The sequence below is a fragment of the Hetaerina americana genome, unplaced genomic scaffold (genome assembly GCF_022747635.1).
Source record: "Hetaerina americana unplaced genomic scaffold, ioHetAmer1.1.p SCAF_3, whole genome shotgun sequence".
Classification (NCBI taxonomy): domain Eukaryota; kingdom Metazoa; phylum Arthropoda; class Insecta; order Odonata; family Calopterygidae; genus Hetaerina; species Hetaerina americana.
In genome coordinates this window covers 89,688,091-89,705,390 of record NW_027286874.1, presented here as the reverse complement: position 1 = coordinate 89,705,390, position 17,300 = coordinate 89,688,091, and the positions used below count along the sequence as shown (strand labels likewise).

Here is a 17,300-nt window from a genome sequence, read left to right as displayed (position 1 = left end):
TGACTTCCGTGGCAAGCAGTCGTTTTAACACTTAATAGCGCGGGTATCAGCTCAAAATTGCGTGCCTTGAGAAATTCTTCGAGAATCATTTCGCGCACAGATGAACTGAATGATCTATGGAGGAAAATTCATGTAGGTTCGGCGTGAAGCATCTATTCATCGGAATTACCGCGTCCGTATCCAAGTTGAGTTAGTTGAAGTCCGGGTTGTTCTGTCTATGACATCTGCAATGCTATGTACCAGGGGCTGGTCAGGGTGACTGGCAGATCAGCTATCTATGATATTAAATCCAATCCATCTTAAAATTACTTGAGTTCATTATAGGAGGCTTGAAAGTTTGTGGACCCATTTCCAGATGGAGCCAAGAACATGAGTAGCTCCCGAAGTCTTGAGTATGTTTGCAGGTGATCTTGGGCTGGTAATGTGAATAGAGGTAATGTCCTGACAATTTATCAATTCACCATTACACGTGTTTTCCACCATTTTATTGCTTCCTGGTCACAGCCTGGTAGCCAGAGGCTCTCTTGAGTCTTCCCTAGTTCAATTACTAATTTTTCTGACCATTATTTGATTGTTTTCAACGATTTTCCCTGACTATTTCCTGACAATGTTTAAACCTTCCAGTAGAGCGCGCCAATTTCACCCCTTTTAAGTCAGCTTTTACATTATTCCATTTATATCTTTCGTCTGTCTTTCTAATCATCTTGTCCTTAATCCATAGTTTCTTCGCATTTCTTCTATTTACTCTTCCTATAGTTTCTTTTGCGGCTTTTCTTATCATATTTTGATATGTTGTCATTTTTCTTCTGTAATACCCAGGACCCTCCCATTAACTACAACCCTGAAGTGGTGGAATGACTTGTGCGTCCTAATGACCCCGAGAGCTATGCTGGCGGGAGCAATGATAATTGCTCCTGGTAGGATCACACATGCCAGATAGGTCGAAGGCTAGTAGCCAGAATAATGGTTGTCCATGAAGCGTGTGTTCCTTTGTGAGGCGACCATTGAGTGATAGTGTCACGCTAAAAACACAATTGAGGAAATCAACGAGAAACCACCTCAACTATTATTCCCAAGGATTTTATGATGGAGATTATAGAGAATATGAGCCCTAGCAACGACGGGGCTCGGCCCAATCGGCCGTGTGTTGTGCCCAGCATCGGGAGAGGCAATGCTTTCGCGGTCGTCATCTCACGAAACCCTTGCAAAGGAAAACCGACAGCAGCAGGACAGACCACGCAGAAACGAAGACCAAATTAGTTAGAATAGGAACTTGGAACGTTCGGACAATGTTGAGGACAGGAAAATTAGAGAATATTAAGGGAGAGATGGAAAGAGGAAATATAGATATTTTAAGGTGCGAGGTGATATGGAAGGATAGCGGAGATTACTGGAGTGACGGTTATAGAATAGTATATAGCGGCGGGGACGAGAGCCAATGAGGGGCTGCCATAATATTAAATAAAGAGGAAGGAAGAAACGTAGCAAACATAGAATAAACAACGGATAGAATATTACTAGTATAAATAAAAGCAGAGCCGACGAACTTGGTCATTGTTCAGGTATACATGCCACCGAGCAACCATAAGGAGGAAGAGGTCTATAGGATATACAACCAATTAGAGGGCATAATCTCGTGTGTTCCAGCAGGGAAACATTTGATAGCGATGAGGGATTGGAATGCGACAGTAGGCGAAGGAAGCGATGGTGATGAGGTGGGGGACTACGGTTTAGGCACGAGGAATGACCGCGGGGAGAAAGCAATTGAGTTCTTTAGGAGACAGGGGTTAGTTATCACCAACACTTCGTTCAGACACCACACAAGGCGTAGGTATACATGAAAAATGCCAGTTGACTCATAAAGGTATTAGTTAGATTATATTATGGTTAGGAACATATTTAGGAACAGTTTGATCGATTCGCACAGCTTCCCAGGAGCGGATCACAATTTAGTTTTTTTTTAGAAGGCATACTTTATAAACCAATATTATTCACTCGACAATTTTTGCATGCGATTTCGTTGGCGATGCCTTTTTGTGGCATCGCAAAAGGTTAAATGGCCGTTTAAGACGTTAATGGGTAATGAAGGAAGCAATGGCATGATATTTGCGATGATTTACTTGGTCTTTTTATTTTGAATCTACGATAATTTTCTCGAGTCGAATCTCCACAATCATTATCGAATTGTAAACGGTCAAAAAATTGCCTTATGGAATGTTGACCATTTATTTCTGGCTTTATTTTTTCACTTGTTATAATAGGTGGCCGTTAGGTATAGCAACAATATTACATTATCTCTCATCCTTGAATGTTCCCTTAGAGAATTTCCAACCACTCGGGAGTAAAATCGGCCCACGTGAAACGATGTCACGGTTAAGAGACGACGGCGAAGAAACACCAAATCTTTCAAGGATGCTCATGTGTCAACTTCCATTCATGACGCGGATACGGCGGGGGGGGGGAGGTAAGTACGATTGAGGGAAAGGGAACTGCTGCGATAATGTAAGACGCAGTGACTACGCACTCCTGCGTGCGTGCAACAAAAAATCTGAAGCAAAATCTCGCGCGATATGCAAGTATTTTTTTCCATTTTCTTATCTACGTTTGGGAATAATACTGATTTCAACGGTCGCTTTTTTATTTCAGTTTGCTATTTGATTAGCCCTCTTCCAATTAACGTGCGTGGGTACTTACTTCCTGCATTGACAACACTTAATCCACCTGGGTTTCTTTTTCTGACTGATATCGTCTTGCAATTTGCATAATTATTTAAACACTGCCGAATTACATTAACCCTCACTTTTTGCCACATTTTCAATCTTGTAATTTTTACTTTCGATTTTGACTCTGTTGTAAAAACTCAAATAAATAAACAAATAAATAAATAAATAAATATATATATATATATATATATATATATATATATATATACATTCATACATTATTATTAGGTAATCTACCGGTTAAGGTAGGTTTTTGGATGGACACAGCTACTAAATAAAACATTTTGTGACTCTAGACAAAACACAAAATCCAGCATCCTACTCTATATCAGGTCCCTCTTCATCTCTGAGTACTTTCTTCCTCCCTTCATCCCGTCCAACATCCCTATCCTGTTCCTTCCCTTTCCTCGTTTGCCTAACATTCTCCCCTCAATTACAGTCTTCAACATCCCACTGCCGGCCAATACCCCCTTCATCCACTTTTCCTGCCTCCATAGGATTTCTCCCAACAAACCCCTCTCTTCGCTCACCACACCAAGTACTTCCTCATTTGTTTTCTTCTCTGTCCATTTCACCTTCTCCATTCTTCTCCACACCCATATTTCAAAAGCCTCCAGTCTACGTTTATCCTCCTGTTTCAATGACCACGTTTCCGCGCCGTACATAGCTACGCTCCATACCAAAGTTTTAACGAGTCTTTTCTTAACATCCTTACTCAACATCCCCGTCATCAACTCCCTCCTCCTTGTGAAAGCCTCTTTGCCTAGCGCAATTCTTCTCTTTACGTCCCTACTACTTTGACCGTGTTGGTCCAAGACACTTCCGAGATACGTAAACTGTTCTACCTGCTCTAGTTTTTGCCCTCCTATTCTAATGTTTAGCTTAGCCTTTTTCTTTCTAGAAAATCGCATAACCTTTGTTTTATTAATATTGATTCTCATCCCATACCTTTCGCACTGAATTTCCAATTCACTCAGAAATGCTTGCAACCCCTTGGCTGACTGACAAATTAAACTTGGTCATCAGCAAACCTAACTGATTTTACCCACCCCGCCCACTTTCATTCCTACCTCCAGTTCTTCCCATGCCTTTTTGATCATTGCCTCTGCATACAGGTTGAACAGCAACGGTGATAATGGGCAACCCTGCCTTACACCTCTTCCTAACACTGCCCATCCGGAATCCCCGTCCCTTACTCGTAGTCCGATACATGTACAGGTTGCGTATTAGCCTCCTGTCCCTCCAATCTATTCATATTTCCTGCAATATACTCATTAGTTTTTCCCAATTAACTCTATCAAATGCTTTTTCGAAATCTACGAAACAGGCAAATGCCTCCTGGTTGGGTTCTATATTCATATATATATATATATATATATATATATATATATATATATATATATATATATATATATATATATATAAATTATCATTATGAATATTATGGTATATAACGTAAACAGACAAAAAATTGTAAGAAAACGATAAAAATTGCACCGGAATAAATTCGGAAAACATTTAGACTGAATGGACTAAGTATTATTAGCAATTACCGCCCAATAATCCCGCCTCATTTACTTATTGAAACAGTTTACCCCGGTGTTTTCTCACCGTATTCATCCAGGAGTCATAGGATTTAACTTATATTAGTGAGAGCAGAGGTGATTACTTAACTTGTTTCAGCAAATACGAAAACTAATTTTAATACTTAGATTGCTTGCCCAAGGAAGCGTATGCGCTACTGAAATCTCTACATAAATTTTATATAAATTTGTATCGCGGCGCACAAATAAATAAAGTTACTGGTGTCATATGAATTTTACACATTATTAACCAAACGATCGGGAGTATATTATATCAGTCACAATTAAAAGTAGCTGAAAGGGTTTTAAAGAACTCTCCCGTGTAAAGATGATTCACATTTTCAAAGAATATTCCAAATTTACTGAAATTTGGCGGTGATATGAGATTAGTTTGGAATAAAACCTAAAAGTAATTTAGCACTTGAAAAGTCTAGCTTGCGAAAAATATGTTAACAAATACTAGTTATCTTTCTCTTAGGTCGCCCAATTGCATTCGTCCTTATCATTCATATTTTTACTATTATAATTGAAATCAAATTTTTAACTCCAAAACTCGGCTTCATTACGATAACTTAGACCTATAAATATTGCAATTGAGTTTTCTCTCGCAATGGTGGATTGATCGTAGAGTTTGCGTACAACACTATCGAAAGTATGCGTGTCCCGTCTGAAAAGCCGGAAACCGTAACAACTCACCAAATCCATCCATACACGCTCATACCGACCTTGGGAAAATATCGGCCGGCACAAAACGCACCCTATTTGACCAATTGGTTGACTCAATTCATTTTCCCCGCACTTGGGGCTCAAGGGGAATATGGTGACACGCGTACGTAAAATATGTGAAATTTAATATGCACATTGGCGGTTCGAATAATGTGGCAGAATAAAATTCTGTTCCTCATTAAAACTAGACCAAAAAATTAAAAAAAAGCTATCATAATATTTTCCTACTCAATCCCAACCTAAAAAACACCTCGATCACACCTTTTATCTCTATTTCCAGCAAAAATATAAAAGTAGGCCTTCGTTCATATCAGTGTTAAAAATCTCAGCCCAAATAAAGAAAATTAAATCCATACAATTCATGGTCACTATAAAACGTATATATATATATCCATCCACTGATCAAATTCGGCAGTCATATCATATTAATCACTGGCATAGACATATCACGAAGATGCAGTGGATAGTTCTATTCGCTTTGGCTTTGTTGGCACCAGCGACTAAAGGTAAAGATTAAATCCTCATGACAAAGAAATCTCGCATAGGTAGAATATCTATACTGATCAAATAGAATTAGAATTATTTTCCCTTGAATCTTAGATACATCATCTTGTAATTAAAATGTATCGGAATCAGGAAGATTTTTTGCTAAAAATAAGTGTACCAATCAAATTTAAATATATATGCATTTAAAAGTGGGGCAATCTCTCAGGGTAAAAAACATTGGAACAACTTAATTATAATTGCTGCTTCAAAATGTAATGAAACCACTTGTCTGAGATTCACTGCATCGATGCCCAAGTACTACTCTCTTCTTATGAAGGTGGTATAATTTTGTACATTGACTACCAAGTGGATGTTTTAAGAAATGTATGGAATCACAAATGCAAGAAATAGGTGTGTATTTTTTTCACCGTTCAATGTGATCACTTGATTCTTAATTTCTAACCGTCAGGTGCCTCATTAAATAACCCATCCAGAGGACGTGAGGGACGCATTGTTGGCGGGAAGTTGGCCAACGAGGGAGAATTTCCATTCATGGTGAGTCTTCATTTAAACATGTCCTGTATGGAGGAAAGGTGGATGATCTAAGAGAAAAAATATAGCCAATATTACTAGGCAATTGACATATTCCACTTTCTTAAATTTCACCTCGCAACTCATTTTTTTAAATAAATTTTGTATCGCTGAAGGGACGCGAAATTGAAAAAAAACCAAGTGCAAAAAATAAGGCAATGCAAACTAACTTATTCTAAATATTACATCAAAATACTAACATCCAACTCTCTGTTTTAGGTCAGCATAATTCGATATGGACATAAACTCCACTGTGGTGGCTCCATCATTGACAAAGAGTGGGTTCTTACAGCTGCACACTGTACTTCGTAAGTTTCTCATTTATTTCCATTTTTAAGTACTCAATAATGTACCTGCGGTGCCCCCAGAAGATTTATCTATAAAAGGATAATATTTGAAATATTGTATAAAAAAAGGTTGTAATATTTTCCATAAAAGTTTTTGTCAGGACTGTAAATAAATAAATTATTATTCATATACATAATGCCACATTAATTGGTATTCTTAAGATAAATCCAATGTAAATGATCAAATAAAAATGTAAGCCCAAATAATTAAGATTTAAAATATAGAAAAAAATTGCCATAAGAAAATTTTGAAACAATTAGCGCAATTGTGAAAAATGTATCGCTCTGGTTTCAATGCCTGTCGATCATTAATATACTACGCTATCACACATCTTGTTGCGTGAATATCTAACATAGAGACAGCTGCTAGTTTACGGAATGAGTATGCTGGTACGGGAGTAATAGAAAAAATCTCTTAACCCTAGGGTAACAAAACATAATGCTTTTCATTCAAGCATATTTTGGTTCATTTAGGTCGTATCCGATGGAGGCATTGTCTTTTCGTGCTGGTAGTCTGAAGTGGGGAGAAGGAGGCAGTCAACACAAAGCTGTCGAGCAAATCGCCCATCCAACATTCGGAAGAAAAAGCACTGGGCAGTATTTTGATGACATAGCCCTCTTTAAGGTATGTCCTATTTATGCACTAAAGTCAGAATAACTAATTGCTATATGAATCAAAGCGATACATTTATTTTATCACATCATGTGAGGAATAATATCATGTTAATTATCATATAATTCTAGGTTTCGCCTCCATTCACATTAAATAATAAAACGGTTACCTTGATTCCCATGGCTGAAGAGGGAATTGAAGCGCATAGTGGCAGCATATCATCTGTAGCAGGTTGGGGCAGTATTAGGGTGAGTAAACTCAAATTATCCTATTATAATTAACGCACCTATTAATAAATAAACAATTACATATATATATTATTATATATATAAATGTGGGTCACGGTAGTCCAGGGGGTAAAGCGTTGGACTACTGACCGGAGGGTTCGATTTCCGAGCAAGTCTATGGGCCCCTGCAGCTCCACCCAAGCTATGTGATTTTTCGGGTACCAGGTCTTCATGGGAAACCATAACCGGTACAGGGAAAGGAACTGGCCCCCCTACCCTGAAGTGTGAATTTCTCCCATCAAGTGAATTTCACACATAGGGGAAGGGGGTACTGGGGGCTTGGTGCTGGGTGAAATCTACTATCACAAGCCAAACCGACTTTGAGGTTAATTACTGTGTTTATGGTTTATATATATATATGTAAATATATATTTATATTTATACTCACATTTATATATATATATATATATATATATATATATATATATATATATATATACATATACACACACATATATACATATATTTATTTATTTAGCAGCATAAAATAGGTTTGATCTAAGGTTTATTTTCTAATGAGGACCTCAACTGAACCACTTTTACGGATCGTGATAAATACTAATTATAGGGCTAAACCATCTGATTGATTTAATTTATCGTAATTGCAATATTGGTTATAAAACGCAAGCTCCCCCATTGCATAAATATTCACCGTTGTTAAGGCTAAATGGCCCCCTTCTATCAGAAAGAAAAACAAGCCATTTTATGGAATAAATAACGGCTGTATAAAACATGTGGTTAGAAACAATGTTAATAACATCGCAAGTAATAGAATCAATTAAGAGAATTGAAGTAACTCAAGTAAAAGTGTTATTGGAAGCAACTCCAACTCTCTCATTTATGTACCAGGGCAAAAGGTGTTTCCTGAAACCAGTATACACTTCAGTTTTCATTTAACAGTTCAGTTAAATTAATTCTACAGCCTCCAAAATGGAACATAATAGGAAATGGCAATTAATTTAATTGTGTCCTTATATTTTCTGGTGATATTCATTCTGTATTTTCTGAAAATCAGATAACACAAGTAAATACTTTATACACAGTTTTCACTTCCTCAAGATAATACAGTTTTTCCTCTACTTAGATTTGTGGACGCTTATTTACTCTCAGGCATTTTATATCAAATCTCTTTAATATATTTGAAGCGCAGGCCTCTTTAGCTATGATGCTTAAAATGCATTATTAATCCCATCGTAGTAAGGTAGGAGAGATTATGTGCATAAAATTAGATAGGTTAAGCGTAGAACTGATGGATTTACGACAGGATGTATTTTTTCCCACTCACAATAAGGGATCAGAATAACTGTAAGCGAACGTATTTTAGGGAAAAACTATTTTCCTTTTTAATGTTAAGTGGCCTAGGATGTTGTTATTACCCTACCTAACTTTAGAAACTGCTCTTCTTGATACTAACAGCTCTTCTCGTTGGCGTAGAGTTTTTTATCTTACTTGGGTGTTGTAGTGCATATACATGTAGTTATCAAGATCAGGATTATTTGAATTCTACAGGTATTGCATTTTATACTTAATCTATAGATTAAAAAACTTAATTTTCGGTGTTGTGTGCCTGGTGCTGAATCATACCCTACCACAATCCCTAACATTAGCTTACAAGGTGCTCTGTAGAAATATATTTGGAATTCTCAAAAAATTTCAGTATGCGAGAAAAAAAGAAAGTAGTTTTGGTTATTCTAAAAGAACCCTACCCACACGTTCCCCTGCACTATTTCGAACTTCAAAGAGATTGCAAAGTATTTTTGGAAAATAAAGAATCTCTTACTCTCCTTGCAGTACTCTGGACCAACCAGTGAGAGCCTACTCAAAGCAGAAATACCAATAGTGAGCAAAAGCGATTGTTTTGATGCGCTTAAAATACCTGTGAATGAAATATGTGCTGGATACCGGGATGGTGGAATTGATGCTTGCCAGGTAATGTATTACACACAATCGATTTGAACTGAATCCAACCAATTTTCAATTTTAAACTATGAATTACAAATAAAAAAATGATAATATTATATTTCTTATAGAATTTAAAAAAATTCAACAAACTTTCTTGGCTTACAGGGAGACTCAGGAGGTCCTCTGGTGATAAATGGAATCCAGTATGGGATTGTGTCCTGGGGGGATGGATGTGCAAAGCCAGGGTTTCCTGGGGTGTATACGGAGGTTGCAGCATACAGATCCTGGATTAGGGATAATTCTGGAATATGAAAGAAGGCGAGCTTCGTTTTTGAGCATTCACCTGAAATAATTCTTCTAAAATGATCTGATAATTTATCATATATAAGGAATTAAAACTCTCCGTGAAAGTCTGAATCATAATGCTCAGTTAATGTGATTTAGTGATACAGCTCACGGATTTTGAAAAAAATGTGAACAGTGGTGGCATTTGTGCTGAGTGCAAAATAGTGGCGTGTTTGAAGGTTTATAGCGACAAACCGTATTAGAAACAAATTTAGCATACATTTTTACCTAATAAACTTATCTTTATCTGATCTGATATTTTTTCAACTCTAAGTTTAGATTGAAGAAGAAGAAATGGCAGTTTCATTTTAGAAATAATCTTCTTTATTAAAAGTTTTGGTTTTCAAATATTTTAATGAAAGCAGATCTCTAGTCTTTAATTAAAGCATGGGAATATAACGAATGTTATTTATTATATATTTTGCTTTTTCTGTATAACGATATTAATTTATTGAATATTCCATATGATAATAAATTATTATTTATTTGCATCAAGATAATTAATTGATAACCTTTATAATGATTCATTTAATTTATTGTAATTATTTTTGTAAGATCCAGCGAGCAATGGTTACCTAAATAATTGTTTAAATTAGTTTAAAATTTATGTTTTACAATCAATAAAATTCATTCATACTCTTAACTATGTTTGATTTCCACCCTTGATTGCCAACTCCAACCAGATGGACAGGATGCGGTGTGGGTCTCACCTAATTGAGGAAAACGCGAGGTCGGCGCAAAACTGTTATTCCTCCGCCTTTACCCCCATATACTATACTCCAAGTTACCATCGAATGAAAAAACTTCTGACGGCCATGATTAAAGTGTTATTACATATTAGTATCACACAAGGCACAGGCATGCATCCGCGTTAGTGCTGCAGAAAGGCAGAGTCCCTATATGTGGCTATTGAGAGATTGCGAAATCCCCTAACGTGAATGATCGGTTACAACATTTAAGGCCAATCAGATCGCCCGTTGAAATTGTGGCGCGCTTGAGGACGAATGAGTACAGTTTACTTTAAACTTGCCCTCTCCATCTTCCCTTTAGCACGCGGAAGAGCAGGATCCACAACTGACAACCATATATCCTACGCACGAACCGCCCTCCCTCACCCTTCTTTATTTCATTCCTTCCCAGCCCGCCCAGTATGACATCCAACTGACAATGAGGAAAATACAGCCATGACATTGGCTCTTATACGTACGTACGATGTGCATGACGATTCATTTTGGTGAAAATTTCATCAGTAATGTTTTAGGGATAATAAGAAAAGTGGTGTTACTCCTTTGGGACGGGAGGATACACACGAAACTTAGGAGAGATAATCAGAATTCACTGGAAAAAAATACAATTTTCAGATGAACCGACGACGCATCTCGTAATGCTACGACAAATTGTATATTTCATCTCAAGCGCTGGAGTTAAAAGTATTGCTTTCCAACAATCATGTTTCAACCAAATTTTTAAATGAAATCGTAAACTTAAAACTTAAGCAATCACGCAAAGTAAGTGGGGGATGAGTATTAATACTAGCTAATCAAGTTTAAGTACACATTCCATTTATTAAGGAATTTAAATTTACTACATAAATATATATATATATGTATATATATACTTATATATATATATATATATATATATATATATATATATATATATATATGTGTCTCTCAGTTCCTTATCTCCCTTGAGGAAAGTGGTTCAGCCAAGTCGTAGCACCCATAGATTTGAAATATATGACATCACTTTCATTTTGTTGAAGTAACTTATGTTGCCAGCATTGAATGGAACAATTCGATAACAGAAATGTTAGCGAGCCTAAGTAGTTGCGGTAAATGCAAAGCATATCTCAATTTTCTTAGGTTTGAAAAATACTAGGAAAAAGAGGAGAATTTGAACGGGGTACTGTATTCTGAGGGTCAAGAATCAGGAGATCCGAGAGAACGTGTTAGGGAAGTATGTTATTGGGCGTGTTTTAAATGTTTGACTGAATGAGGATAGGGTATACCCGTTAAGGGACAAGAGAAGAGCCCAGAAAGAATCAACTTCAACGCTCAAAGAACTGCCTAAAGATAGTGATATAAGTTTCTTAAATGTCATGTTAAGAGTTTTTTCAGAGCTGAAGAAACTGAAAAATTAATTATTTCTCCACCAAACTTGAGTCTTGATAAAACATAAAAAGCAACATGATCGAGATGGTGCGGGGGCTAACGTACTGGCTTCCCACCCTGAGGGCGCGGGTTCAAATCCCGGCGGTGTTGAATATTTTTCAGAGGTATCTCGATCCCTACTTGAGGTGCTTTGTGGAGGGCACTTTGAGTGAGTACGCCGTCCGTCGGATGGGACGTTAAACTGCGGACCCTTTGGCGCCTTTCGTAAAGAGCAGGCTAATGCCGACGCCGGGTTTCTCTCCACCCTTCATCCTTTCCTGTCCATCCCCTATGGCGCAAATGACCTTAGCAGTCGGTCGCCTCCCCTTAAAACTACTACTACTACTAGGAAAATCATGGAATTTGCTTCCGGGTTTTCGTACCCATATATTATGAAAAACTTATTTGCAAAGATATGAATTTAAACATTCTTTCAAGATTGATAATAAATATGTAACTATGCCTATCGAAAAAACCAATGCACAAAGTACAATTTCCAATAAAGTCTTCATTTCATTCAAGTATCATGAAAAAATAAAACTGAGGATGATCTAAAAATAAATGAGTATAATAAATAGCCATAAATAATTTCATAGATATCAATGAGAACAGCTGATAAGCGTTCACCTTATAATATTACTTCGTTTGTGTGAACGCAACACTCTTACCGATAGCCATATCTGTGTCATTGGTGTTTGTACAATAGCGTAGCGGTCAATACCTGACTCGTTTCCTCTTTCTACTGGTGATATCTACGTACTGAACATTTATTTCCACTGGGGTACTTTACGGCCGATGTTTCTAGGTTACTTTATGATGCAAAGACAAATAAAGAGAACGAACCGTGAAGATTGCGTGGCGATGTTTCATATTTATTCAGGATATTAGCAATAATATTGAGGGAAATAATTAATGAAATTACACGATGGCTTATTTCATGATGTAATTTGGTTAACCTAAACTCGACTCACTTATTCCAACTAATTTTCTTAGTCTTGTTTTTACAATGTCAATGGAGATTATCAATTTAATATTGCTATCTTAATCTTATACGAGGGCGATTCGGAAAGTAAGGTCTCGTATTTATTTTCATGAAAAATCACATTTATTCTCAACTTTGCGACCATCGTTGGAAAAGTTGAGCATTTAGCAATTTTTCTACATATTCGCCTTGACGATCAATGAAAAATTTATGGACTACATACAGCGTAATAGACTGCAATCCTACTCCCAATAGGAGGAGAGAGCAACATACCTTGGGCTGGATTGCTTTGGATGAGTGTAAACGAAATAAGGTTGAGTCCAGCCTGGTCCTCAGGCCTTGACGACACGTTTTCCAACATGAAGCGAGAAGACCCGGGGGATCGAGATGGTGCGGGGGCTAACGTACTGGCTTCCCACCCTGAGGGCGCGGGTTCAAATTCCGGCGGTGTTGAATATTTTTCAGAGGTATCTCGATCCCTACTTGAGGTGCTTTGTGGCGGGCACTTTGAGGGAGTACGCCGTCCGTCGGATGGGACGTTAAACTGCGGACCCCTTGGCGCCTTTCGTAAACAGTAGGCTAATGCCGACGCCGGGTTTCTCTCCACCCTTCATCCTTTCCTGTCCATCCCCTATGGCGCAAATGACCTTAGCTGTCGGTCGCCTCCCCTCAAAACTACTACTACTACTGCGAGAAGACCGGCGTTAAAATCTCCAGCAACGATGGTCGGCACTCCGTAAGCGAAAAGGTTGACGTAGTTCGACGCGATGATGGATGCTCTAAGCTATGAATTGTAGATACTGGTACTTCGGCACCTATGACTAGAAAAACGATTTTTGGTGCTAGAGTAAACATCTATATATTTACAGGGATCTAGATTCCGATACCAGCACAGGTTATTGTCAAGGGTTTGAATGGAATGAGAGCAAATTAGGCACTTCGATACAAGTGCCCACAGTACAGACCTCGTGTATCGGTATCTCCGCAATTGTGCTTAGTGCATAAAATTGCTATCGGCACAACGTAAAAAAACTGTCAATTACGGTCCTAAGAGGTACATTCAAGATCTGGCATGTCCCATTTTTTCTCGTGGATGTGTGTAGAATGAATTCTTTTAACATATGGGTTACCTTTGCCTTTTGAGATCCATTATTAAAAGTACAAACAGATGTATCAATATTGTTTTTAGCAAATGCTTTTGTAATGAATCAAAATAAAACTCAATGAATGAACATATCAGCCTCAAAGATGCAGTTAAGATGGTAAGTCTGTAAACTGTTGGTTTCACACTGATATATTTTTAACATGCTTTCCAAACCTATCAACGTTTTTAGAAAGCTAAAGGCTAGATTTCCAAAAGATTACTTCTGCTGTGTGCATTTGGTCTTTTCCAAATCAGATTGCTTTTAGGCACTTCTGGGTGGGGTAATGGTCATGAGGAACCATTCTGCGATTACAGAAAGAAGCTGTAAGGATTTTTGTTCATGCCAAATTTGATGTAATCATCGTAAATCCCTACTCATTAAAGAACAAATAATGATTTAAAAAATCGCACTCGCTAAAAGTGCTGGTCCACACAAAAACAAGGATTTTTCATTTCAATGGGAGGAATGACATCCACGATTGTATGACGAGAAATAGTAGTTCGATTGACCTGCCCCTTTGTAGGCACAGGACCAGAATTATATAATGGTATAAATTTATTCAAATAGTTGCCTGTTGATACACAAAATAAATCTCCCAACGTTCCAAAGTAAATTGAGCACATTGTTTTTTTACACAATTAATAAATTTAAAGAAGCTCTAGAACTTAAAAAACATACATTTTTATGTATCTATCTGCAAAACTTCCTCTTTATAGCTATAATAGATCTATAACATTTGTGATATTCCTGTGACCAATGAAATTTACTAATATTTAATAATGTATAAATGGGGTAGCGATAGTGCAGGGGTAGAGCGTTGGGCCACTGACTGGAGGGCCCGAGTTTGATTCCCGGGCAAGCCTCAGCTCCACCCAAGATGTATTATGTTTCGGGTACTTCCTGGGACACTATTACCGGCACAGGGAAAGGATCTGACCCCTTCCCTGTTGTGTGAATCTCACACCTCGTCGGGCTTAGTACTGCGTGAACTCTATCAATAACCTACCAAATCGACCATCGGGTTTATTACTGTGTTTACGGTTTTTTTTATGTCTAAATACAAGGCATAGATGGCTGTACCGTGCAGAGGACAGATTTCGTAAAGCTGCCGCTCGAGTGCGAAGCATTGTCAATAGTTAAAATAGCATCGTTTGATGCACAAAAAGAGCATTTCATCATTCGTCATCACCACTTGCGTGGTTCAACATCCATCAACATTAATTCTAAATTGCGTGAGACATTCGATAATGGCGCAATGGATGTAAAAATAGGCGTTTGTTGGTGCCACAGCACAAAGAAGGTCGATCGTCATGTGACGACAAATCCAGGTCTCTCTCACGAACCAGCTGTAGCGGAATGTAGATTACTCGAGTAGAGCGGTTGTTATGGTGGGCCGCCGGTTAGGCATTAGTGATATTTGCTCTGATTTAAGATTTCCATGGGATTCGTGCAGACCACCCTTGATGAAGACCTAAATATGAGAAAAGTTTCTTCAAGTTGGGTGCCCTAAAAGTGACCGAAAAACACAATGCTGCGCAGTTAGGAGTTTCTAAGGCAATTTTTCTCCTGGATGAGAAAATGAATAGAGCTTACTTTTTATCAACTGTGAACCAGCCACCACGCACATATCGTTTTGTTTCGTCCATAATTTGTAAATATTTCTATTTCAGTAAACCTCTCTTCGGTAAGTGCATATTACATCCAGATGTTCTATCGCAGTTCACAATAAATTAAATGAAATATCATGGGATTTGTACTAACAAAACCATTGTGTAAATTAAAATTGATATTTCTCTACCGTTGATATTCTCATTCTGCGTACTTCACTGATAGGGAGTAATGGCAAATGTTTTTTTGATAGCTCATATTTGCAGATAATTTCCTCGTGCTCGTTGATTTCATTCTAAGATAAGATTTTAGTACAGTGATTGAATGCTGCTGTACACAGTGTCGACTATGGTGTGCTATGAACAACACGACGGTACGAGAATTGCGATAAATTAGTTGATCTTTGGATTCCGTACATTCGATTATTTTCCTCGGCCGAATCTCGATCATTAACGTCGAACTGTATTCGAGCATAAGCGGTAATCGAACTGCGATATACAATTTTGAGCGCTAACAACCTTTTTCCTCCTGTTACAAATGGTGGTAATGAGGTAAAAATCTTTCCTCCTTCCACCTGGCGTTGTATTGCTCTTTACAAAAGTAATGCTTTATGTTTCAGCACGGAATGGTTTCCCAGTGAGATGCATGGGAAATTGTCGCAAGGCACATTACGGCGTACTCTTACCATCGAAGGTCGAAACTAATATCGCTTTCGTAAAACAGTCCACCATTCCCCAACCACTGGCCTGAATGTGCCGCCTTGTATTTTGTGCGGTTTTCCATCATCATCGTGGTGGAAGAATCAAGTGCAAACATAAGAAGTTAAAATTGGGTATCGAGTTCTTGCAATTGCTATCGTATCGTCTTCCTATCCTGAGGACATGGGCTCGTATCCCGGCATGCTATAAAATTTCAGGGGTTCATTATGATTCCTACAGGACTGCCATTTGGAGATCAATTCAAATAGAGTACACCCTCGGTCGTAAGGGACGTTTAACTTTGGACATCTTGGCGCTTTTCGTTAAGATTCGCCTAATGCAGGCGCCATGTTTCTCTCCCCCATTCCGCCAATCCCTGGAAATTCTATCCCTACCAAATTGCCCATCCATCCGTACTGATGCAAATGACCTCAGCTGTTGGTCAACGTACAAAATAAATCCTACTGCTAATAAAATATATCTGAGAAAAGTGTAAATGCGTAATAAAAGAAATAAAAAAACTTAATTCTATCACTAGCTAATACCACTTCCTGTATTCACCCAAGGTCTACAGCGATGTGAATGACAGCAGATTGCGCGTGAAAGAGTTTTAGAGCCTAATGGTGGCTTTTGAGAATTTCGCGTAAAATAATTCATTTTTTGGAAAGGTCAACGTAAATAGATGGGCCATTTCCCACATTGGAAAGCGGTAGGAAAATTCAATCAACGAAGAATTAATGTACTTTGGGCAGGTAATTGCAAGAACAGTTGATTCACGAGGCTTGTTAAATTAGAATGAGCTTCTATTGTCATTAAGACACCTTTACTCAGCTTCCAAATTTGTATGGCCCAGACAAAAACAATAAAATACTCAATTTCTATCGAACCACCTTCTTGCATATACAACTCTCCTACTTTCCAACCTAAAGCATAACGATACACTTTTTGCATTGTGATTCCACATACCAATGTGGAATGTGGGCATCCATAAAGGTAGCCATTTCCAGGAAAGGCATATCACGTGCATTCCTCAAAATACGACTACCAAACTTAACCTCACTAAACTCCGCTGCTCGAAAACCTAGGATTAAGTCATGGGTTAATAGGACTT

The 17,300-nt window shown here is 37.8% G+C and overlaps 1 protein-coding gene across 1 annotated transcript; it reads left to right on the top strand.

Annotated features, from left to right (window-relative positions):
• The first annotated feature begins 2,364 nt into the window (after window positions 1-2,364).
• LOC139690456 (trypsin-like) lies at window positions 2,365-9,570 on the top strand. Its single transcript, XM_071587911.1, has 7 exons — window positions 2,365-2,464; window positions 5,988-6,073; window positions 6,329-6,417; window positions 6,931-7,081; window positions 7,201-7,317; window positions 9,148-9,285; window positions 9,424-9,570. The coding sequence occupies exons 1-7, from the start codon at window positions 2,365-2,367 to the stop codon at window positions 9,568-9,570; spliced, it is 828 nt and encodes a 275-aa protein (XP_071444012.1).
• Window positions 9,571-17,300: the final 7,730 nt, after the last annotated feature.